The sequence below is a fragment of the Acinonyx jubatus genome, chromosome B3 (assembly GCF_027475565.1).
Source record: "Acinonyx jubatus isolate Ajub_Pintada_27869175 chromosome B3, VMU_Ajub_asm_v1.0, whole genome shotgun sequence".
NCBI classification, from domain to species: domain Eukaryota; kingdom Metazoa; phylum Chordata; class Mammalia; order Carnivora; family Felidae; genus Acinonyx; species Acinonyx jubatus.
This window is the reverse complement of record NC_069386.1, coordinates 1,958,337-1,982,948: the sequence shown is the minus strand read 5'-3', so window position 1 is coordinate 1,982,948 and position 24,612 is coordinate 1,958,337. Positions and strand designations below refer to the sequence as shown.

Here is a 24,612-nt window from a genome sequence, read left to right as displayed (position 1 = left end):
CCCTCGTCTGACCCCTGAACTCCTGACCGGAGTTCCCAGTCTGCGTGTGACACAGCGCTGGGCTCTGTCACCTTCCTGGGTACCGTCCTCCAAGCGTGCTTTGGCCCATCTCTCTCTCCCCCGTCCCCAGAAGTGGGTGCAATGCTCCGAGTAAGGTGCTATCAGAGGAACCCGCGGCCACTGACCCCAGACACCGTAGCCCCGGAACTACCCCGTGCATCTGGAACATCAGGTCCCCCTGCCGCCTGCCATTCGACACTGAACGCTTGATTTCTCTCTCCCGCTCTAGACCTCACCCCACCGCCGGCCAACCTCCCTTGTTTCAGTGACTTCTCTGACTGGTAACTGACAGGGGGGTTCACAGTCGACAGGCGGAGCTCTCCCACGAGCATCATTCCGTCTGTGGCTGCCACTTGGCTTAAGGCACGCAGGACGAGGAAGCCTCCGTGGCTGCAAACCTACTGGCCTATAGGGAGGGTCCTCCCGCTGTGGTCCAGGCCACCGGGGCCCCAGATCCTGTTGTCCATCATCTCCGTCCCCACGTTGCCACTCTCGCCGACGAACAGGCTGTTCTTGATCTCCTGCTTGGAGCCATCATCATACGGGAAGGTCCCGCCGCTGTGGGGAGGAGGCGTCTGGAATGAGCCGTCCGCAGCCGGCTTCCCACACAGGGCTCGGCACGAGGACAGCTGCTCTTACCTGGCCAGGGTCAGGCCGATGCCATTATCAGCGAACCTGGGGACGAGAGCGGACGGTCAGAGCCTGCCCTCGCGCCACGGCCAGGGACGTGGCGGAGGGCGGGGCACTTCCCTGTCCCTGGCGTCACATGTGGATACTGTGTGGGGAAGGGGCTGCAGACTCTCCCACCCCGCACGGCAAGCTCGCCTCCCGCTCGACGTCTGCTCGCAGACAGTGGCCTCCAGCATTGCCCCCATGCTGCGGACTCCAGGGCTCGTGGGAGGTTGGATCAGGGGGTCGTGAAGGACCTCCCCACTCTCGGGGCCGGCCCCGGGTGACGGCGGGGCACGTGCGGGCGGGTTGCACTCCCCTTAGCCACGCCCACTCCCATTTCAGCCACAGCGGGAAGGACAGAGGGACAGCTGGCGCCACGTCTCCCGGGAAGGCAGGCAGGCGCCGGCCCCGGGGGCCCGGGAAGGGCGGGACCCAGTGTCACAATTGTGCTGTGGCCCTGCTTTGGCGTCCCAGGAGTTGAAATTTCAAGCCCCGGTCCAACCGCTTCCTAGTTGTGTGACCTCCCGGAAAAGTCACTGAGCTCAGCCTCAGTTGACCATCTCTAAAAATGGAGATAATTTGCATCTTTGAGAAGCACAGTGAGGAAGGAAGGCAAACGAGGATTCTGCACGCAGCAGGTGCCCAGGACATGCTGGCCTTCTCTTCCTTCCCTCCTTCCGACGACTGGCTCCGTGGCCCGAGAGAGCCTCACCCCGTGGCAGGTACAACCCCCAGCACCCGGCATGTGCTGTTTTCAGGGGGCTCGGGGGTGGGGGTGGGGTCGCTGCCTCTGCCTGGCTGGGGACTGACCAGAAAGCCGATGTCTGTGTGCCTATTTCCTCCCTGCCCCGCTCTCCCCTCCCCCATGCGGGGGAGGCACCCCCCACCCCGTCCTCATGTCAGGACCCCATGCCCGGTCCTCACCGGCAGCTGTCCAGCCACACGTCCCCGCCGCGCAGCCAGGCCCCGTGGTCCTGGTTCTTGTAGGCCGTGAAGTGTTTGATGATGGCCGGCTCCCGGGGCTTCAGCGGGTCGGCATCCTGGTGAGGGCTGTACCTGGAGCACGCCACGGGGAGGGCACAGGTGGCCGTGTCAGGGGGACGCCTCAGCCGACCCCCTTCTGGGCCGAGAGCTTCTCTCCGCACACACAGAAGCAAGGAGTCCTTCCTCCAGGGCCCCAGCCCCACGCGGGCTACAGACAGGCCACTGCTCTTGTCCGTGGGCACCGAGGAGCCCCCACCCCACCCCGCCCGGCGGGGGGGGGGGGTCAAGGCACAGCGCGAACTGGCCGGGACCCACCCCAGCGTGCGGCATGGCCCCTGGAAGGAGAGTGAGCTGCCCGGCCGCCTGGTAACCTGGGGGGCCCTTGACCTAAAGCCTCTTCCGGAATCTAGCTCGTTGGCTACAAAACGGGGCACGGAGCCCAGCTGCTCAGTGTGTCCGGACCAGCAAAAGCCACCCGTCGGCATTATCACGGACCCTAGCGCCACCCACTTCCGACGCAGACCGACGCCTCGGTCTCTAAAGGGCGCTGGTGTTTCTAATACCCTTGAGGTGTCGATGGCACCCGTGGAAAGCAGCCGCTGGCCTTCGGCTGAGCTCTGGATTGTTCTGGATTGCCGAGCTCTGGATTGTTCTGGATTGCTTTGTGGGCACAACCCGCACGTCCCTTTAGACCTCGGCCCAACCCAGTCCTACTGACCGTGCGGGTACTGGCTTTGCTGAGGGATCCGGGAACCTCTAGAAATTTCTGTTTCCCTTCGGCTGCTGTAGCATAAACCCTAATTCAGTCTTTGCCCCGCTCGGGCTTTCAGCATCGGACCCCCAGCAGCTAGCTCACGGTCCAGGACGTAGAAAGTGCTCACCAGACACTGATGACTGAGTGAGCGAACGAACGGACGAACGAACGAATGAGTGGAGAGGACGGGGCTGGGTCAAGAGGTCAGCAGGGAGAGTGTGCGTCCCCACGGGTCGTCTACCTGGCAGAGATGATGGACAGGAAGGGCCGCTTGTCCTTGGCAGAGGCCTCCGTAGTTTTGACCCCGTTGTCAATGATCATGCCAGCCTGCGGGGGAGGAGACGGTCAGGGACGCATCCACGGCCACGGCAGGTGGCAGGCACCTCGTCACGCCACGCACACTCTTAAACCTTCCAGTAACGCCGGCTCTGCTCTCAGGACACATTAGTGGAGGCAAGGGGTCTGCAGCGAGGGAGGGCAGGAGCCCATGCTTGTGCTCTGCTCAGGGCGAATCTGAGGTGTTCACGAAGGAACCAAGAGGTCTGGGGGCTAAGTGTCTTGTCCAGGGCCACGGAGCTAAGTCCGTGACCAGAAGTCACCTTTGGGCGGTTACAAGCCCAGGCCCAACGTCAGGGGCTACGGGAAATGTGTCTGGTGATTTAAAGGAAACTCTGCACTTGAGACCCCTCCCCTGGGGCAGGGGTCTTGGTTCCTCCCACTGGACTCTCGGCCTCCCAGGAAAGCCCAAAGGCAGGTTCCCAGGTTCCCTTCTTGAGTAGCTGAGGCCACTCTGGCTAGAACATTCTTCAAGGGACTGACAGTGAGGCAGTGGTGCCGTGAGTAGAACATGAGGGGCTGGATCCCTGCTGCTCGCTCATGGGCCGTGACCTTCACCCTGCAAGCCTCAGCTGTGGCCTCCACAAGCCGGGCTACGAACACTGATTTCAGAGAATATGGCGGGAGGCTCGGTGCTGGCCCCGGGGGATGCCCCATACCAGGACCCTCGCTCACTGGGCACAGGGTCAGGGCTCACTGGAGGGGCACCGAGACTGGGGGCCCTCGCCCACTGGTTATGGGGTCAGGCCGCACTCGGGGGGCACCAAGACTGGGGAGCCTCGCCCGCTGGGTGCAGGGTCAGTGCTTACTGGAGGGGGCACTGTGCCTGGGGACCCTTGCCTGCTGGGCACAAAGTCAGGGCTCACTGGACAGGGCACTGTGCCCGGGGACCCTCGCCCGCTGAGCACAAAGTCAGGGCTCACTGGGGGCGGGTACCTCACCCTGCCACCTTCCCCAAGGCCCGCCCTTCCTCCTGTGCCCCTGAGTCCTTGCTACTTCCTTGTAGGAAACCACTGTCCCTCACAGACCTCCCTGCTCTGACCTCTCCAGGCCCACCGCCCAGCTCAGGGGACGGCTTCTGGAGGACGAGGTCCTAACAAATGGCCCCCACGTGCTGTGTCCTCTCGGCTGCCCACACGGCACCCCTGGCCGCTCCTGCGTGGCCCACCACAGCCTCAGAAACGCCCGCTCTGTCAGGGGGACACCGATGACCGGCAACTCTTCCTTCTCAGCTCCCTGGGGTGTGCCCTCTGCCCGTGCCCCCCCGCACCCCTGCGGGCCCCTCTCTGGCCCCACCGCCCGTGTAAGCACAAGCCAAGTGTGAGAAGTTTCTCTTCTCACAGTCTTCTCCCCGGTTGACCTTCTTTTTTAAACCCTACCGTGTCCGTTCCCTGCCCCCCCAGGGGCCTCAGTTTCCTCATCTGCACTATGAGGGACTGGACAGAAGATCCGGACACGGGGCTCTGTCCACGCACCGTGCCAGCGCCCCCAGCACCACCTGTGTCCCCAGGGCGGCTCCCCGGTCCCAGCCTGGCTCCCCAGCTGCGTGTCCCACGGCTCTAGTCTCCGTGCCGTCCTGGGTGGGCGTCCTCCACACCCTCGGGGCCCCGGCCCCTTCCTTGCGCCTAACTCGGCAGCGTCTGGTTTCCCCCCCGCCCCCCGCACCCCCTGGCTCTGTGCGGAAGGACCAGAGCAAAAGCCAAGGGGACGGAGGAGAGGGGCCCGTGCCACGTCTCCGTTCCTTCAGGAGCGCGTCCTGACTGCGTCCGGCGCCCAGGCCAGGCCAGCCTGTCACAGCCGGCACCCCGCCCGGCCACCAGGGGGGCGGCGGGCCCGTGCTCGGGTGTCCCCCCTGCCGTCAGCCTGCGCGAAGGCGCATCCCGCTTCTCCTCCCGGCTCTGACGGGGGGCCGCGTCCGTCGTGTGGCAGGAGCGGCCACGGGACATTCTCACTAAGAAGGCCGCTTTGTTTCCTTCCAGACCCACGCCAGGAAGGCGGCTGGTGCCCGGCTGGAGCCCAGTGGCCGTCCGGCCCTGGCGATGTGCGGGCCAGGGGAGGGGGGCCGGCGGGAGGCGGGGGGCGCGCGGTCTGGAAGGACTTACGCGGTAGTTGGAGTGTGCTCGGTTATTGTGGAACCTTCCCAGCGGGATGTGCTCGGAGTAACCTGGCGAGTACGTTCCCACTGATGGGCCCGTCGGAACGTGGTGAAAAATGAACCAGAATCCGGTTTCCTGTGGGAGGAGGGCACGGGGCGGGGGGAGCCGCCGAAATCAGCCCAGCACACCCCTGGTCGGGGCTGCGTGGCTGGTGCCAGCCCCCCACGGGCCCCCCGCCGCCCTCCCCCAAACACATCTCCGGGAGACGGTCCAAACTCTGGCAGATGCGTTTCGTGGGGCCCACCCGGGCTGTGCCAACCCTTCACAGGGTCCCGCTCGATCGGCCGTGGGCTCCAAGCGGCTGGATTGCAGAGTCCCCGTGGGGAACGTCCCGTGATGTGCTTGGCCCCTCTCATCTGGCAGCTGGGGAAGCCGAGGCCCAGAGACGGCACCTGGCCCGCTCAGGGTCCCCCCGACGGCGAGCCGCAGGGAGGAATGGCCGTGTAGACGGAGTGCTGTGTTTGGATCCCACGCACGCCCCTGGCACGGCAGCGCTCCCTGCCTCGGCTTCCCCACCCGCCACATGGAGGGTGGTGGCACCGGCCTCGGAGGGCTGACGCGAGAATTAAACTACTTCGGCTTGGAGCGCTGGTGTGCCAGGCACCGCCCAGGCTGCACCCATTGGATCCCACGAGGAGTCATTTCGATAAAGCGCTTTGATCGCCGATATGACGCAGCGACGGAGCCATCCGTTTAAAGCAAGTCCGTCCGCCGCCAGTCTGGTTTTTACGTCTCCGCCCCAGCGGAGCCTGAGCTGGGGCCCCGAATCCACACTCCGGGCTCATCCCCGGCCGCCGCCACCTCCCAGCCCCCCTCCTTCCCTTCTGCCCGGCCCGGGACCCCTTGCGCTCACCTCGGAGCCCGCGGCCGCACAGTTGATGAGGTTGTTGTTGGGGTTGGCCATCCAGAAGGTGGACACTGCGCTGTTGGGGGGGGGGGGAACAGAGATCGCATGGGGTCACGTGATGGGCGGCCAGCTCCTGCGCCCCTCGTCAGACACTCGAGGAACCCTTAATTTGCGATGAGACTCGGTTTTCTCGTTCGAGTGCGGTACATCTAAGCGCCTCACGCGCTCAGAATTTCCAGGGGGCCATGGCCCCGTGGGGCGGAGGCAGATCAGAGGTCACAAGTGCCCGGGAGAGGGGCCGTTACTAAGGGGGAGACCCCGCACCGGCGGGCGGATCACACGGGAACCCCCGTCCGCCGGTGCCCACGGCCACACGCCCTCACGGGAGCGCCGTGTGACGTCGGCAGAAGGCAGAGGACGAGAACGGAGGTTCTCTGATGGAGTGAGGCGAGCTGGGGAGGTGCAGCACGCCCTGCCCTCTGCACCTGCTGACCCCCGCGCCCTCTGCACCCCCTGCGCCCTCTGGCCGCGAGGCTGAAGGCACCAGGTGGTGGAGGGCTGGCAGGTGCAAGCTTCCCAGAAGCCCCAGGGTGCAGAGGTCAGAGGCCGCCTGGGGCGGGGCGGGAGGGGGTGCGTGTGGCCTGGAGACGAGGCCACTCACTTGCAGTCCTGCCGGGGCTTGGGGACGTAGCCCGGGTACGAGTCTTCCGTGATCATCCTGCACATCTTGCTGTCCCGGTCGGAGGGGAGGAGGGTCCCAGACTTGACCAGGAGGCCCAGACAGTGGTCAAAGGTGTTGCGTTCCTCCGGCCCGTCCTCCGTGAAGAAGCAGTGGCCCAGGGAGTTATAGCCCACCACGTCCTTGACCTGCAGGGGCCAAGACAGGAGGGGACACGTCGCCCAGCGTCCAGCTGCTCATCAGGCACACGTGAGACGCCGTCAGCCATACGGCCGGTCCCGCGAGGAGCAGGGGAGGCGTGGGGAGGGGGAGGGACGACGGTGACCCCGAAGCCCCTTCCCGCTGGAGGTGCTGCGGCCAAGGCTCCGCGGGGCGGGAGGGGACAGGGCGTCAGAAGGGCGTCCAGGAGGAGGCAGGGACAGGTCACATGAGCCCACCCTGGTGAGAACGCGGCAGGCCCCCGGCCCACAAGGACGGCAGGCGAGGTAGGGGGAGCGTCCCCGGGAGGCAGCACGAGAGCCAGGCCAGGCCGCGCCCTCACCCGGGGGCCCGAGCCAGCCTCACAGCTCAGGAGGCACAGCCCGCGACATCTGCAGACTCGAGGGCCAAGAACCAGAAAAGTGTGCAAACCCCAGCTCGTCACAACCCATCTCGGAATCCCGGAGTCAGCGGGGGGCGAGGGGCGCAGGGGGGAGGAGGAGCGGGAAGGCCGTTCTCAGGCCCCGAGAGAGCCGGGATAGTCCCAGGGCATCTGTCACACGGGCCCCCGGCCCCCGGTCCCCTTGCCCGCCACAGACGAGCCATTCCAGCTCTGTCATCTCGGAGGCCCCTTCTGGGCCTGAACCCCGCTAACATATCAGTCTCGGAACCAAGAGATCCTCAGGTCGGCCTGAGCCCCAGCTCCCTGCCCAGCGCCAGTCGCTCACAAGCATCTCTGGCAGACGGGCTCTGTGCTCCCCCTCGAATGCCCCAGAGACGGGATGCTCACCACCTCACGAGGCAGCCTGTCCACGGTGGGACCCCCAGGACGGCGAGAAGCACCTCGTTCATCTTAACCGAGACCTGCCGTCCTCACCCCCACCCTGGGGCCTGACCGGCCAGTGGCGTCACCCGACGAGGACGCCCCTGCCTCCCTAGGACCGTTCCACTCACACCTGTTAAGTACCTACCGCCAGGCCAGGCCCGGCCCGGAACATCGATACACCGTCCAGACACAGCTCCCCCCGCAGTACTGGGCACCATTCGAGGGGCCGGCCCGTACTTGGTCAGATGTTTAGCGGCAACCCTGGCTTCTGCCCCCGATGCCGACAGTACCTCCTCAGAGTGACAACAGGGGCGCCTGGGCGGCCCAGTCGGTTGAGACTCCGACTTCGGCTCGGGTCACAATCTCTCAGTCTGTGGGTTCGAGCCCCGTGTCGGGCTCTGTGCTGACAGCTCGGAGCCTGGAGCCTGCTTCGGATTCTGTGTCTCCCTCTCTCTCTGCCCCTCCCCGGCTCCTGCTCTGTCTCTCTCTCTCAAAAATAAATAAACATTAACAAAATTTTTTTAAAATGTCTCCAGGCTCATTGCCAATATTGCACTGGTGTGTGTGTGTGTGTGTGTGTGTGTGTGTGTGTGTGTGTGTGTGACAAAACTGGCCTGACTGGGATGCACAAATTGAGGCTAAATACCCCAACTCCCTCCCAAGTCATTGACAAAGCTGCCTATTCCCATTTTTAGGCAACCACGCTCTGGAAGCATCCGGAACGGGGACCCTTTGTGTCCTTTTAATCTTGCTGAAACCTCGCACGATTTCTGTGATCGTTGTTTTCGATTCTTCGCTTTGTTGTGTTTTTAGAGGTAGGGAAAGTGAGGCTCTGGGAAGTCAAGTGATTTGCCCAAGGTCACAAGACCCACGTGTTCAAGGTCAGGGCTGGAACCCCAGTTTTCTAATTGTGTCCATTCACCCCAAAGGGGAGGATCCGCCCCGTTCCAGGCGAGCTCTGTTCCCTCAAGCGTCTGTCCCTAAACTCTGGCCACTGGCAAGGGCGTGATCTTGAATCCTATTCGGTCCCTCAATGACCATTTTGTAAACACCAAAGTCATCCAGTGGGACTGCTTCCTCTCCTCCCAGTGAGCTCTGAAAGCGTGTTATAAATAGCCTGGAAAGACAAGGACGGGAGGAAGAGGCAAGGAGCTGGGAGGCATCTCAGAGCAAGTTCCGGGCCTCAACTTGGCAAGGAGGGCAAGGATGCCCAGGGAAGGGGTGGAGGTGGGGCGCCTCCCAGGGGCTCATGAACCTCGGGCTGGAGCCCCGCTTGGATCCAGGCCTCCTGCCTCCCACCCGAGGCTCTTCCAAAATCGTAAGCCCCTGCCTGCCCCACCGTCTGATCACACCTTGCGTGGCCCTTCTCTGAAGGAAGTGAATGGTGGACCGGGGACATTCTAATTCTGACCAGTGCTCCAGGGAAAAGTCCCTCCAAGCCCCTTGAGGTGCGCCACGGAGAGAAAAGTCCCCATTGAAAGGAGGAACAAGGACTATTTTTTGGGTGTCCGATATCTTACAGACAGTATCTCACTTAATTCTTATGACAACATCATTCCCTCTCACCCAATGACACTGAGGCAGAGAGTTGCCCAAAGCCACTTTCCCTTCAGGGACAGAACTGAGACCCGATTCTCCATCTGCCTGATCCTATAACCTGTGTGCTAATCAGCTGTCAGCACCCCAAGCAGAAAAAACCCCCCTCATCCCGTGTCGCATTTCTTTCTCCTTATCGGGGTGGCAGGGGAAGGCGGTGAGGGTGGCGTGGGTGGTCCAGGCGACAGCACGGGACGGGGGAAGCAGGTGCTGGGTGGGGAGTGGAAGGCACAAGTTTCCGCCACAGATTTGCTGTGCCCGGCTCGGAACACGTCGGAACACGAAGCCGGGAAGGAGGCAGAGCCCCGTCGCCCTCCGTCCGCCTCACCAGGAAAGGACCGAGGCCCGGAGCGGGAGGCAAGGACAGCGGCCGTGGCCCGCTTCCGGTTGCTTCCTGCGCTGACCGGTGGGTGGGGTGGCCCTCCCTCGTCCCCGACCCGTCAGCAGAAGCCCCGGCCAGGAAACTCGTGGGGGAAGCAAGCAGGGGTTCCTCACGTGGGCTCAGGCGCAGCCAAGTTCAAGAAGCGACTGAGACTATGAACTCGAGAAACCTGGGAGAGGGGAAACCAGGAGACATGCACGCTCGCCCGTGAGTCCCAGAGCTGAGGTGGGGACACAGGGCAGGGGGCTCGTGCCAGGGGCGTCCAGGGGTGCCCCGGCCATCGGCAGAAGGACACGGGATGGCGTGTCCCTAAGGCTGGAGGGCTTGGGGGGGCGGCACGGGGCACGGCCAGCAGACCCAAGCCGGGGGCGTCCCGGCTGCTCCTGGAGGCGTTTACACCAATGCCGACACATTGCGAGCAGGGGACGAGGTGGGGAAGCGGGGAAGGACACGTTTTCTTCCCCACCCCCACTCTTCGCCCCAAAAACAGGGGAGTCGGGGGCGGGGGGGGGACGAACAGTATCCATATGGACGTCTTTTCTACCTTCCTCAAAACTACTAGAAGACATTCATTGTTTCCACGAAGCAAAGGTGGGGGGTCCCCCGTGTCCTGTCCCGGAGCTCAGAAACACACACGAGGACGCGGTGGGAGCCCCCCCGCAGGCCCCCAGATACCCCACGTGCGTACACCTTGCAGGACAGCCTTCCCCTAAGCACCGGCCTCGCCCACACGGTAAACCGCTCACGCCGAGACGAAGCGAGCGAACGTAAAATGCCGACGAAGAGGGTCCGGCCCCCTTCCGACGACCACGCGGTGCGGCTCCCAAACCCCAGCTCCCCTCGGGGGGAGGAACGGGAAGGGCTCAGGGAGTCAGAGGCCTGCGCTTCGTCCGGGTTTGAGCCACGGCGATTCGGTTTCACTGTGGAAGGGCCACACGGGTCTGTGGCTCCGGATGGCCCCCGGGGAGCTGACGGGTGCTGCCTCCCAGTCTGGTGGCCGGCGTCCCCGGGGGGCAGACGGAAGGACGGCCGTGGGGCAGGACCGCAGGGTCTCCTGCCTCCGAGGGGCTGTCTGCGGCTCTGGCTCCAGAAAGCCTTCTCTGCCGCGGGGGCAGCTCCCCGCCTGCATCCCTGCTCGGCCGCTCGCCCCGCGGCTGCCTGCCGAGGCCTCCGCCCCCCTCACCGCTGCTGGCCCTGCATCCCCCACCACTGCCTGTTTCGGCCGAGACCCGGGCTCCGGGCTCTCGGAAGCCTACCGTGACCAAGACGGCCACATCCTCTCATTCTTGTCGTCTTTTTAAAAAAATTGTTTGTGTTTATGTATTTTTTGAGAGAGAGGGAGAGATAGCGAGCAGGGGAGGGGCAGAGAGGGAGGGAGAGAGAAAGGGAGAGAGAGAGAGTCCCAAGCAGGCCCCGTGCTGTCAGCACAGAGCCTGAACTCATGAACCGTGAGATCGTGACCTGAGCCAAAAGCGAGAGTCCGACGTTTAACTGAGCCACCAGGCGCCCCCTTCGTTCTTATTTTCTAACTGAGAAACCACGAGAGGTGTTTGTCAGGCCCTGCACAGCCGCACGTCCACGCTACATGGCGTGTGCGTGTGTATGTGTGAAATGTCCACACTCCGCGTGTGCGTGTGAAATGTCCACGCTACACGTGTGCGTGTGACTGCCCCGAGCTTGAGAACAGCTTCCACTCAGCCCAGATCTGTAGTTACAGGGCCTCTGGGAATCTTAGTACCTTTCTCTCCAGGAACGGGAAGCAGGGGTGAATTTACGCTGAGTTTAAGGACGAAACTTCAGAACAAATGCTCCAATCAAGCAAAGGGCCTCACACTCGGGCCTGTTACCCTCCTTAACTAATTCTGCGCCGTCCCGGTTCCCACAGCTTCTGAGCTCAGTCACCACCCGCGAGGGACCGTCTCCGACTGCCCGCGTGGGGTCCGGTCGGCAAACCGCGCGGGCGGACGGCACGGACCAGACGCCGCTCCGGGGCCGAGTGTGTGCCCCGCGCCCCGCGCCCTTGGCTCCCTCCTTACAACCACCGCGTGGGAGGGGTCCTGCCCGCCTCCCCGCTTTCCAGAGGAGGAAACAGAGGCACGGAGAGGTACGGTGACTGGCCCAGGCCGCACGACTCGCGAGTGGCAGGAGCCGATGAAAACCCAGAGCCCAAGCTTGTCGGGTGCCTCGTGCTGCCTCCCTGACGGTTTCCCCTTGTGAACCCTACTGTCTTTCTGCTTCAGCCAGAAGACGCCCCCCTTCCCTCTTCCTTGAGCCGGAAAAAAGTTCACGTTCAGCACAACCCCTCCCCTCCCGCCGGGGAGGATCAGCCCCGGCCCCCGGTCAGCTTCCACGGGAGCCCCGGCCGGGGGGTCCCCTGTGGCACCCGTGCCTGTGTTTGCTGCGACTTCCCCACCCGGCTGAGGAGGGAACGGGGTGCCACGGCTCATACCCTGGGGACCAAGCCCTAGAACCCGAGGCTTCCAGACCAGGCCCCGTGGCCCATGCCGTCCCCCCGTTTCTCAGCGGGTTTTCAAATCCGAGCACTTGAGGCAGCAGGCACCACTCAGAACATAGGAGCGCACCGAGCAGACTGGCAGCGGCTTCAGACTGGCAGCGGCTTCACCAGCAGCACGCTGACGGCCTCACTCCTCCCCTGCCCGGTGCGGAGGTCCATCACGTCGGGCTTCGAGCAGGGCTGCAAACTCGGGGGGCTTTGGGGGCCAACGGGCCATGGGTCGAGTGGCACCGGCCTGGGGCGTTTGCTGTAATGTGCTAGGGAGTGGGGGACTCAGGGGAGCCCTCGGATGCAGGCCCGGCTTCGCTGTGGCCCTGCCCCAGGCCCTTGTGCCGTGCTGGAGTGTGGGTCCCACCTGCCTACCCAGACCACTTTTCTTTTCTTTTTTTTCTCTCTTCAAATGCAACTGCTTTTTGAAACTAAAAATTTTTGAACGTTTTATTTTTGGAGAGAGAAACAAAAGCATGCAGGGGAGGGGCAGAGAGAAAGAGAGAGAGAGGGAGGAAGACACAGAATCCGAAGCAGGCTCCAGGCTCTGAGCCATCAGCACAGAGCCCGACGCAGGGCTCGAACCCACGAACCGCGAGACCACGACCCGAGCCGACGTCGGACGCTTAACCGACCCAGCCACGCAGGCGCCCCCCAAGACCACTTTTCAAGAGAAGCCAAGAATCCAGATTTCTATGTGAAACCTCTTAATTTTTAAATGATGGAAACTAATCCCAATGTTTCTTTAAACACTATTTAAGCCAAACAAAACACAATCTGGATTCAGCTTACAGAATGCCAGCTTGTAACGTCCAGGTCTTAGAATTTCTAGAGGATATAAGTTGGGTTCTTTATCTTTTCTTTCTTTTCTTTCTTTCTTTCTTTCTCTCTCTCTCTCTTTCTTTCTTTCTTTCTTTCTTTCTTTCTTTGAGAAGCACAGAGAGAGAGGCAGAGGGAGAGAGAATCCCAAGCAGGCTCCACACTCAGCACAGAGCCTGACTGGGGGCTCGATCCCACAAACCGTTAGAACGTGACTTGAACAAAATGAAGAGTCCGATTCTGACTGAGCCGAGCCCCTCCCCGGGTGCCCCCCAAGTGTAGTTCATTTAAAGAAGAACAACTTAGAGTAAAAATCGGCTGTGCAAATCGGGACAAGCCTGATGCACACTCTGCTCACAAAGCCGTGCCTCCCGGTGGAGCTCACACTGAAGGACACCCGGTGCCACAGGGGAAAGGTCTGTTGCAGCCGCCACAAGCATGGGGGGCAGAGGCCACAGTGTGGAGTCTTGGCATGACCCCCTTGCCGGCCCTGGCAGACCCGTCGTGCCGCGGAAAGGTCCTCGAATGGCCCACCGCTCTAACGCGGCACCGAGGGGCCGGGATTCCCCGCGACCACTGCCAACTCGCCGCCCCTGCAGCCCGGCGCCCTTTGGCAAAGGCACAGCCCTGTTCCCTCTTTCCTTTTTGGCTGGAGACCTGCTCTCAACTGGCACCATGCTCAACTCTGAGCCAAGGATGGTTCAATCCCCAGGGGCCCCAGGAGAAACGACCAGATCCGGACGTCCCTCCAGTGCCGATGGCCCGGAGGAAGGGGACTCGAGAGCGGGGAGGGGATGGACCCTCCTCTTCCCCAGGAAGGAGGTACTTACCAGCAGGCCGTTGGAGCCGTGCACGGTGACGCAGCGCGAGAACGTGTGGTGGATGGAGAGCTCCCGGACGTAGGTGGGTGGGTCATAGCCTCCCCGTCCGTCCACGTCGCCCGCCAGGTGGAAGTGAATGGGGTACTGCCCCACCAGCTGCTGCCCCATGTGCTTCAGCTCTACGCCCTCCAGGTGGGCCGCCTTAAAGCCCAGCGCGAACTGGAAGAGGGGAGCCGAGGGTCGGAACGGTCTGGGAGGCGCCCCCGGCTCCTCACTGCTGCCACGTCCCGGACACGCAAAGGGCCGGGCCAACCCCTGCCTCGGCCACGAAGCAAATCAAAGATCCGATCTGCAAATGGCCCTTCTCATCCCCCGGGGGGTCGAGGCTCCGCGAGGAACACAGGGATGTTACCAGGCAGTGAACTTCCCCGGGGCGGGGACCCATGGATGGACTGGGTGAGAATGCTTCCATCCCCGCCCCGACTCCTAGGTCCCTGAGGGTCGCGAGGAAGGGGGATCCCTGAGATAACCGGGGGGGAGGGGAGGCTGGCATGAGTCCTCCCCCCCCAGGAGGATGGGAATCCGGGGTAGGGCGGGCCATGGGGCAGAAGGAGCCTGTGGCCTGGCCCACGGTCTCCAGATGAGAGGAAGGGGACGCTGAGCCCAAGTCCCCATCAGCCCGTGACTCCGGGAGCGTGTGCGGGGCTCGGGGTGCCCCACGGGCTGGCTACACTGTGCACGTCCACAAAAGCACGCTCCAGGAACGCCTCCTGTCGACAGTGGGGCTCAGCCCTCTGCCACTAGAGTAGGGTGACCTTCAGGACTCGCCAACCATTGTCCCCAAGGCAGGCGTCACCCGCAATGCGGCTCTGGTAGGGCCGCCCTGGAGGGCTCTGTTGGCAATGCCTCCGAGGTCTGGTTCGGGCCACGTGGCAGGGAGCTGGAAACAGTTCTCGGCTGAGGACGTTCCCGCAACCCCTGCCCCCTTCCTCCCCAGAACCCGACGGGGGCATAGGTGCATCTGCTTCTGGAGGTTTACCGTGACCTCGCGTTGAACGAGCAGGGCCCGGGGACGCTGGGAGCCCCTGGGGGAACACGTGGCTTCACAGCATGACGCTGCCACGTTGGAGCCGGTGGGACTCCGGTGGTGAGGTCTGGAAGCTTCCCTCTGGCGCACAGTGGGGTCACTCAAAAACCTTATCCTGATGACACGCGATCATCGCTTCGTGAAGCTCTAAGTCAGCCATGTTCTACCAGCTTTGACCCTAAGTCACTGAAAGCAGCGGCCACACACGGAGCTTCTGGGCGTCCAACGGTACCCAAGGTGCCGGGTAAGGGCACCTTACACAGGGATGCCGACGAACGTCCTCTTTGGGCTCAACGCTAGGCAAGCACGAGCTCCGAGAACCAACAGCCGTTTCGACTTATTGCCGGGGGAGGACTCAGCAGCCGGGATCTCCGTCTCTGCCTGGAATGCTCGTGGGCAAGCTTCGCGCCAGACCCTGAACTCCACCCCCCACCTTCTTGCTGTTTGATCTGAACTTGCATGGATCTGGGGTAAGTGGGGCTGTGTGAGTCAAATGCCCGTTCTTCCAGGGAGCCCTTGGGGTGGGGGGGACACCAAAGAAAGAGAACGAGCACAGTGGCTGAAGGTCGGAAGCTGTGAAGGCAGGGAGCGCGGTGTGCCGTGTGACTGGGGGGAGGACTCATCTGTCTTGTGGCCGAGTGTTGACGGCTGGGACAGCACGGCTCTGGTCTCTCCCCCCCTGGTCCTGCCTTCTGCTCCCCGGCCCTGCCCGGCCAGGGTTCCGGCCAGGCTGGCATCGTGCGAATCCTCCCGGCTGCGAGGACCCTTACCTTAATGTGGCCCCCAAAGGTATCGAAGTCAAAGAAGCTGCAGATGTGGTTGCTGTAGGGGTAACACCGGTCCTCCATCTCCCCCATCACCACGATGTTCCGGCTCAGGAGCCCAACCTCCGCCCGCATGTCCACACCGTCGATCTCCTCCCCGATGTGCAGGTACAGGGGCTTCCCTAGGGTGGAGAGGGGGGGTGGGGGATCAGAGGCCTGTGCTTCAGACCCCACGGCTGCCACTGGTGTATCACTGGGCCCCGTGTGCTCAGAGGTCCCCGTGGTCCCCCAACCCGGTCCCATTCTATGGAAGAACAAAGGCCATGCAGAGATGGCATTCGTCTCCCGGCATCGGTCCCTCCTGGGGTCTGTCGGTTGTAGCTCCCCATGTGCTCCCCGGGAGACCCACGTGTCCCAGCCCCCCTGAGGGCAGCTGTCATACCAGCCCCCCCCCCCACTCTGGCTCCACCCCCAGCCCTGGAATGTGGGTGTGTCCTAGCCGGCCCGGAAGGAAGGAAGGAAGGAAGGAAGGAAGGAAGGAAGGAAGGACACGTACTCGCTCTTCTGTATGCCGACCCCAGCCCCACCCCTCCCACAGTCTCAGGGGCCTGGATTCCAGTAACTTCTTCTCTTGCCTCGTGTGGGTGCCTTAGGTTCTGTCTCCAAACTCATCCAGGCCTCCTATCCTTAAAAATACTATCAAAAGACCTTTCTGCACCACTCAGATGCCCCTGTAGCTAAGGTCGGTCCCCTCATGCCGCCGTGAATCCCTGGGCGAGGGTGCCAGCTCCCAGCACCATTCCACTGGTCCAATCCGACCCACTTACTCCCCTCCAGCCTCCTCTTCCTCCTGCTCCCCCAGGGGTGGGGCAGGTGCACCCCAGGAAGGTGCGGGGCGACAGGACCCCAGAACCTTGGAACTGTCTTCTAGCCCCAAATCTGCCCCCACCCAGTCCCAGATTCTTCCGTGGAATAAAGACATCTTGGCCTGCCTCTAAACATGGCTCGTCACTGGGACGGCTGACCCGGCCAGCAAGTGTCTCCTCCATTCGAGGACACGGTTACAGAGCACAACCTCTCGTGGGGATTCCCGGCCCGCACCGCAGGGCACACGCCGTCCCTGCGGCCCCGGCTCGAGCGACGGGCACACATATCAGCCCACGACACGGCTGACCCCCGCGCGCAAAGGCTGGGGCTGTGATGGATCCGACTTCGGCTCGGGTCGTGACCTCACAGTTCGTGGGGTCGAGCCCCGTTTTGGGCTCTGTGCTGACTGGAAGCCTCTCCTTCGTCCCTGGCTGGTCCGGTCTCCTGCTGGTCGGCCCCGTGACCTTCACAAGCATGCCGGGGGCGGGGCCTTCCGGGCAGGTGGCAGGGAAGAGTCTCCTCTGCAAAGAGCTTTGCGCGGGGTTCTGGGTGACCCGCCGGGGACGCTGGGCAGGAAGCTGCTCCCGGCCAGCGAGGAAGGGCCCTCACGTGCCCGCCAGCTTTAATCGCCCGAAGGCCAGCGGTCGCTACCAGAATTGATGACAAGGCCCCTGGTCTGTCTGGCTCGTGTCTCTGAGCACGCTGGACGCGGACCTTCTTTTCTTTACCAGCGGCCACCCCCGTAGGCGGCTTCGCCAGCAGCCCCCGCGGAAGCTTCACGGGCCCCCTCCACCAAGCGAGGCCACACCTCGGCCTGTCCCCGGAGGACAGAAGGAAGGCTGGCCAGCCGGGGCACTGGAGGCGGCTCAGAGGCGCCCAGGAACCTGCCCACACGAGTGCCCGCCCGACGGCCGGGTCCCGGGAGGCACGGCGTGGCACTCGCTTCCCGGGGCGGAACGCGTGACGGGAGAGGTCGAAGGGAGCGTGCAGGCTGGGTCCTGCCAGCCAGTCACAGGGACTCTGTGCTTCCCGATCCCGCCCCGACGGCTCCTTCCCTGCCCAGCCCTCCCACCATCGCTCCCCGGGGTTCCCGCCATGCCGGCCGGGCCAGGACGCCAGGCCGCCCCCTGAAGACACACATCCGTGGACGCCCAGCCACCCCTCACAGCGTGTGCGCTTGGGGGCCCAGTGTCCCCCTCAACTACGGGCGGGGACCAGTGGAACCCGTGTGTGACCAGGGGCGTCCGCTCTGCTGGGGGCTCAGAGGGCCTCCCCAGGGATCCGCCCTCCTCTCCAACGCGGCTGGTGGTGATGCAGCCAGGCTGCCCGTGTCAGATGGGGACTCAGGTGATAGCTGTGAGTCCCCGAGCACAGCACTTTCGCTCCCGGGACCTCGGGCCCTCCTTCCAGAAGATACGAACCGCACGCGTCTCAAAGGTAACCGTGCTTGTTAAGTGAGTTAATCCATGGAATGAGCTCAACACAGTGCCTGGCACGTGGCAGGGGCTGGTGTGGCCCAAGTGGCACGTGTGGCTGTGGCCCGCGTCATCCTCAGGGAAGACTGGAGTCTGGGACTCCCGCCACTGCCTCACCTCCAGGTGGGGCATTTTTGTTTGTTCCACGGTGGGGGGCGGGGGGGGGACACAGGGTGAGGGAACAGCCTCGAGGGATGTGGAGGGACTGTGTCTTTCAACACCTGCAGCGGGGGCCAGGGGGGCACAGGGCAGGAACGCTTCACTTCGGCTGCCCCTTCTGCACCGTGGGCCCTTTACAGGACCTGTCAGGACCTTTAAAAAATCCATCAGGACCTTTGTGGAACCTGTCAGGACCTTTACAGAGCCCATCAGGACCTTTACAAGACCTTTACAGGACCCATCAGGACCTTTACAGGACCCGTCAGGACCTTTGTGGAACCCATCAGGGCCTTTACAGAACCGCACAGCCAGTTTATCTGTCCTGCTGCCGTGTTCACAGGCCACTCCCAGGCCCTGCTTTCCCACCACCCCCCCACCTCCGTCCTGTCTGCAGACCCTCCCACCCAGCCTCACTCCTCCTTTGCTCCTCCCACCGCTGATGTGTGAGGGCCAACCAGAGAAAGCAGATATGGCTGAGCCAGATTGTCCCAAATAACCCAGGAGGGCCACGGGCACAGGTGAGGGGTGGGGGGGGGGGGCTGGGGAAAGCGGTGGGGGGCTCTGCAGGTGCCCTGGCTCCACAGCCCGAGCTCTCTCTGCAGGCTGGGCTCCCACCTGGACACTCGGGGGTCCAGAGAGGAAAGGCATCGAGGCCCTTCCAGTGGGAGAGACGGGCAGGTGCACTTGAGGCTCAGACCCAGCAGGGCCCGGTGCGTCTGGGGGAGGGGCTCGGGCTGGAGGAATCTAAGCCACGGAGTCCCCAGGTCCCTCCTACGGGCCAGTCATCGAGTGGAGGCCCTGGGGACGGGGGCCTCCAAGGAGGGGGACGGAGTAGAACAGGGAGCCTTTGGAGCCAGAGAGCTCGGGGTTTGAGTCCCGGCTCCGGCCGCCCGCACAGACACCAGCTCGCCCCGCTAGAGCCCCCCGAGGTGACGGACATGCTCCGTCGTGCGCATCCAGTACGCCAGCCACCGGCCGCCCGCGGCTACCGGACAGGCGGGGTCTGGCTGGGGTGACGGAGCGGTACAATTTTCCACTTTAATTTTAATGAGATGTGAAGAGCTTCGTGTGGCTGGTGCCTGCGATGGAAAGCAGGAGGCCGGCCATTTGAGTTCCCTGAACCTGAGCGTCCTCCTCTGTCCTGGAGAGATGGTGGCCGCCACCCTGTGGGGTCACCGCGAGGAGTGAACAAGATGGCTCTCGTCGCGTGCTCGGCAATCACGGGACACAAGAGGGGGCGACACCAGCCGACAGCGGTACCGTTTAGAGGTGCACGCGCGGGGTGGGGAGGGTGTGCAAGGAAAAGCCGGGGTGTGGGAACGGAGGTGGAGAAGGTCTCAGGTTTCCAGCCGCCCTGTCAGGAGGTGTGGGCATCCACGCGGCGGACAGCAGGACTGAAACAGCGTTTGCAGATGAGTCACAGTTTCGTGACTCTGTTATGCCCATCTGTTTCCTGTCAGAAAGCCCTTCGTGTGCACGGAAGCCTGTTTCCTGGAATCTGGGGGCAGCAAGGACAGAGGGCCCAGGAAGGCTGTGTCCCTCCCTGCAACCAGCCCTGGGGGGCCCCTGAGACGTCACTGTTGGGGACACGGTTTTGGAAAAGACGGCGGGTGGGCCTTTGCTTCATGCCAGTGGGGGATGGGGAGGCAGAGAACAGGCTTGGGGCTGAACGGGAGAAACGTGGGCCTCCACAAGACAGACAGACGGACGGACACGCCCCCTGCCCCCAACTACCTGGGGCTTTTCTGATGCTGCCCACCAGGGGGCGCTGTCCTCAGGTAAGTGCCCAATGCTCCTGAGCCAAGTGCACGGTTGGTTCACCGGGAGCCTAATAACGGTAAGGGGGTGGGGGCTGGGAAGGGGGGGAGGGGTGGGGGCCTGGCGGAAATACAGGCAAGGCCGTGCTACGCCACCGGAGTGAGGAGGGTCCCCAGGGGCTCCAGCCTCTTCTCCTGTCCTCCCTGGGTGCTCGGGGCCCAGGGCAGCCCCATCCCACTCTGTCCAGTCCTAAGAAGCTTCAGGAAGCAGCCGGGCCTGTTGGCCAAACGCTGCCCAGCAGGGCCGCTCTCCAGCACCCGTGCCCAAGCCGAACCATCGGGCGAGGCCCGCGTGCCCTGACACCGCGTGGCCCTCGGCTCTCTGGGCCTCTCGGCGCTCACAGCTCCCCCATCGGGACCTCTGCCCCCGAGCCTTGGGGTGTGAGACACAGGGGTGCAGACGTGGGCTGGTCTCTGCCGGGCGCTCCTCCGTCGACCTCCGTGCAGGCACGGGCGTCACGGGCTTTTCACCTTCTCAGAACCACAAGTGCCACCCCGGAGCCACACGTCACCGCACACTGAGCAGTTGACATCAGCTCAAACCGTCTCAGTGCCACTCTCACCGACAGTCCAGGAGGACACCTGACGTCCCAGGGGACCCGTGCACGTGTACTGGCCCTGGGGACACAGGAGTCGCCCGGCAAAGACCAGGGCCTAACGCTCAGGGGGGCCTTTCCTTCAGGGAGGGAGCCGCTCTCCATTCAGTAGTCCCAGAGGGGCGCCGGTGAGGGTGCACCACCGGGGGGGGGGGGCGGCACACAAGCCCCCAGCCCGTCTGCTCTCTCCCCGGAAGGTGACCTGAGCATCATGTCCAGGGACCGTGCAAGGCGCTTTCGGACAGCGATGCCCGAGGACGCTTCCCGCTCGCCCCCCCTACCCAGACCCCCGAAGCGGCCCCTGCCCCTCGTCCTTGTGCACCTGGGCTCTCCAGCTCCTCCCTTGCTTGTCTAAGCTCAACGGCCTCCCGGAAAATTCCTTTTTTGCTTGCGACAGTCGAGTTGGATTCCGTTGCTTGTGACCAAAGCACCCTCGCGGATGGATGCGGAACTCTCTCCACTAATAACGATTGACCTGGACTATACCTTTAACCCCAACAGTCTGAGACTCCAGGAACCTCACGTGATATAAATTGCAGCACCACTAAATCTACATTTAGGAGAAGAGTAAGGAAGACCCAGAAGCTATAGACGGAAAGGATTTAAAACTGCGGTAGGTCGCATCATGGCCTAACAAATATTCACTGCCTTCCCTCATCCTTGGCGGGAGACGCAGGCCGACCCGCCCTTCCGTGTTGAGCTTGACTATGTCACTTGCTTTGTCTGGTGGAATGTGGCTGTGAGAACATGCCAGTCCTGAGCCTAGGCCCTGAGTCCCCTTGTGTTTCTGTTCCCTCCCCAACGGAAAGACAATGTCCTGGGAAGAGTGAGAGTTGCGGGTGACTCTCAGTCAGGTGAGAGCCGACCTGAACCCCGCTGGCCCCCTGGAGCCACGCTCGGTCCAGGGAAGCTGAACCCTCGACAAGCTGAGACGCGGGAGTAAGAGATAAGCACTTGCCACAGAGGTTCGGGTCTGTTTTGTTACGCAGCATTATCATGGCAGTGGCTAACTGATACACATTTCCCCTGCTTTCCGACAACTTTAAGCCTAATAGGTCCGCTCGGCCCAGGGAGGGGCTAGTGAGGGTCTTACCTGCCACCTTGACCTGGTTGGAGGCACAGGCTCTGCAGGGGAGCACCTGGAACTCTTCTGCCTGGTACATGGAGTAATCGGTGCTGGCGACGACCAGCGTGTCTCCGGGTTTCCACGACCGCACATCGTCCTCCAGGTTCAGGATGGTGCTGTTCACGTTGGTGTCAATGGTGACGGCGAGTCTGGGTCTCACTGGAACCCCAAACGGGAGGGACTGAGAAACGGCCCTCGGTCCTTGGCGAACCTTTGACCGCCCGCCTCCCCCCTTCCCCTCCCTAAATAAATGCTAGGTTTGCCTATCCAAACCCAAATCGCCAGGCTCGGTGCAGGTTTTTGAAGTCAACAAAACCTTACCAGAAAAGAGCCGTTCATTAGCCCTGCCAGGGGAATTTCCCACTGGCTCCTTTGCGAGAGTTAAATGTGGTCCCTCACCACACCCACTCTGCTCAAGCTGCACCACAAATATAGTTCCCCTCAACTAGTATTTACAGTAGCCGTAAGCCTTCCGCCCCACCCCCCGGGAGAACTCTCGTCCCTAATGACTGCCTTCTGGACGGGGCCAAGGGCCTCCACGGACCGGCCGACCATTTCCAGGCCCTCCTAACAGGCACCTCGGGATCCGGGTTTAAAATAAGAGCACCCAGAGGCCGCGAGCTCGCGCCTCTGCGGGGGGGGGGGGCCGCAGGGAGGTCGGCTCTGTCCCCCGAGCCCTGGCTTTCTTGGACCAGGCCCTTCCCCTTCCTGAAAGGCATTCGGGCAGGGCGGGGCTCTGCCGGCTGCTGCCAGCTCCCAGGACCGTCCCCCGGCTCCCGTGTCACAGACGCGCTCCCCACGGCGAGCTCGGCAGTGGCCCCGTGTCACCGCCACGCGCAGAGGCGGCCGACCCAGCCACACCCCCGTCCCCGGCAAGCTGCTTACCAGGCTTCCCGCAGAGGAACCGCACGCGGTAGCCGTGGCAGGGGCGGCCCCGGTCGTAGCAGGCAAACCTGTAATCCTGGCCCTTTTTGTGGACAACCTCGGCGGTGAGGTTAGCGCCGTCCAGCGTAGTGGCCTGGAAACGGCACGGAAATTACAGGGCAAAATCATCTTTCTTTTCGTATGGAAGGAGGATGATGATTCATGCTATAGACGTATTGCCCCAAGCCTCAGAGTGCCCCTGCTGCAGATGCTGTTTGCTGCGGCCCGAGACTTTTCTTCCAGGGACCAAGTGTCACTTTGGTCGCAAGAAAACGGTCTTGTGACAAGGAGAACGGCGCAAACTCGCAGGATGGACGGGCGCCCCGCCCGGGGTCCTCGGGTCCTCGGGGTCCAAACCACTGACGGCCCTGCCGGCCGCTGGCTGAGCCGTTACGGCCTCTCCACGGTGACACAGCACTTTTTCTGGAGCCCCTCATGACCCGCATGCCAGCCCTGCAGCTGTGCGCTCCGGAGGACGGGCTCTGTCCAAACTCTTGGCGCCCCACGTGGTTCCGCATCATGGAAGGGGGGGAGCCCGGGAAAATCTGGCGCGCACGACCTCCTTCCTCCTCCCGGGCAAGCCAGGAGGGCTCTGGCTTTACGGGTACCAAGGCGGACACCCAGAGAGGCTGTATGACCTCCCCGGGGCGAGCCAAGCCAGCGCGAAGCAGAGCCGAAATTCGAACCCACACCGAGCCCGTGCTTCCCCCCACCTCCCGCTGCTGCCCTCAGGCGAGCCGCCCTGCGTGCCTTGCTCTGCGTCCGTCTCCTCCCGCCGGACCCCGGGCTCCGGGGAGGGCAAGGAGCCGGGCTCTGCCCGCCTCCCGGCCCAGGGCTTGGCACACAGTGGGGTCTCGGGGATGGGCACGGACGGGTGGGCGGCTTCAAGGCCAGGTGGAGGGTTCAGGGAGCGGGCTCAGAGGAGGTCGTGATCCCTGCCAGCTGGGGCTCGTCCCGGAGCCCGGGTGTGTCTGCATCAGGACTGTGGCCGTCATCAGGGGCAGGCAATTTAGAGCAAGGCCACAGCTGTTGTCCTCTTTGGCACAGAGACCAAAGGGACCAGGGCTGGGGAAACAGGGGAGGCGAAGTGTAGTCAGCCTACTTAATAATAGGGTGGCGGGGGTGGGGGGGGGCTTTTCAGGAAACACTAGTTTGAACACAGCAGGTATCTGTCGTCCTTGGCTTCAAAGAGCCACGTAGCAGTGAGCTCAGGCGTCATTTAACTCCGCCCTTTCCTGCCAGTGATGCGCTCACACCCATGATCTTGGGGGGCGGGGTGGGGGGGCGTCCAGCTCCCCCACAGAAGCAGGAGTCGCAGACTTGCCTGCTCCTTGCAAAAAGCTAAGGCCGATAATTAGCGATTGTAAAATAATTAACAGTATTATCACGATAACGAAATAAAATAATTGTGAAATAATAAAATCTACGGGCACTTCACATATTGTTGCATTAAATCGACAGAATGATCGCGCGGGGGAACAGTGATCATCTGCATTGTTGCCTGGGAGGAAACGGGGGCCCTACGTCACTTGACGGGCACCCGCCGTGGGGAAGGAGCAGCTCAGGGTCCCCTCGGGGTGGAGGAACTCCAAGGGAAACTGCCGAGCAAATGCTGTCCATTCTCCCATCGCGGGTTTGTATTCAGCTCAGTGGAGCACAGGGCGGTGGGTGTGCTCTCCACCCGGGCTGGGTTCAGCCTGCACCCCAAATCCCACTGGATCCTGTGCACCCCAGGGCCCAGAGGAGGTCAACTCTGCGGGAAGACTGAAGGAGAGGCCCCAGCCCCACGCCGGGTGCTCTCAGCCACGGCTACGGGTGCAGGCTTAGGAGGAGGCAAGGGAAGGGGAGACTAGAAGAGAGCTCAGTACCTGTATATCGATGGGGCGGTTGCAGATTTTTCCCGGGTGAGCCGCCCGGAGGTCTGAAATTTTCTCCCCACCTTTAGTCTGCGGCACTTTGTCGTGGTCGAACCACCCCGTCCATTCCACGTCTAGACAGAAAGCAAAGGGCAGGGTCGGGCAGGAAGGGCCGGCGAGGGCACGTCCCGCTCGGCATGGCCCCAGGTGCCCCGAGGACGAAGACGGGATCTGCCATCAGCCCACTACTGGGGGCACCGAGGGGAGCTCTCTGCACCCCTGTCCTGCCCCGGCTATCTCCCGTCCAG

The 24,612-nt window shown here is 63.1% G+C and overlaps 1 protein-coding gene across 8 annotated transcripts in view; it reads right to left on the bottom strand.

Moving 5' to 3' along the window:
• Positions 1–24,612, bottom strand: part of CEMIP (cell migration inducing hyaluronidase 1) — a 126,715-nt gene that overhangs the window by 13,881 nt on the left and 88,222 nt on the right. For all 8 annotated transcript variants that reach the window (XM_027068252.2, XM_053223461.1, XM_053223460.1 and 5 more), the window contains 12 exons: positions 24,317–24,438; positions 22,410–22,542; positions 21,492–21,683; positions 15,491–15,666; positions 13,643–13,852; positions 6,471–6,676; positions 5,816–5,885; positions 4,909–5,037; positions 2,712–2,797; positions 1,657–1,788; positions 700–735; positions 463–618 (listed from right to left, as the gene is read on the bottom strand). In XM_027068252.2, the coding sequence (XP_026924053.1) occupies positions 463–618; positions 700–735; positions 1,657–1,788; positions 2,712–2,797; positions 4,909–5,037; positions 5,816–5,885; positions 6,471–6,676; positions 13,643–13,852; positions 15,491–15,666; positions 21,492–21,683; positions 22,410–22,542; positions 24,317–24,438 (1,648 nt within the window). The remainder of the gene's footprint in view (positions 1–462; positions 619–699; positions 736–1,656; positions 1,789–2,711; positions 2,798–4,908; positions 5,038–5,815; positions 5,886–6,470; positions 6,677–13,642; positions 13,853–15,490; positions 15,667–21,491; positions 21,684–22,409; positions 22,543–24,316; positions 24,439–24,612) is intronic.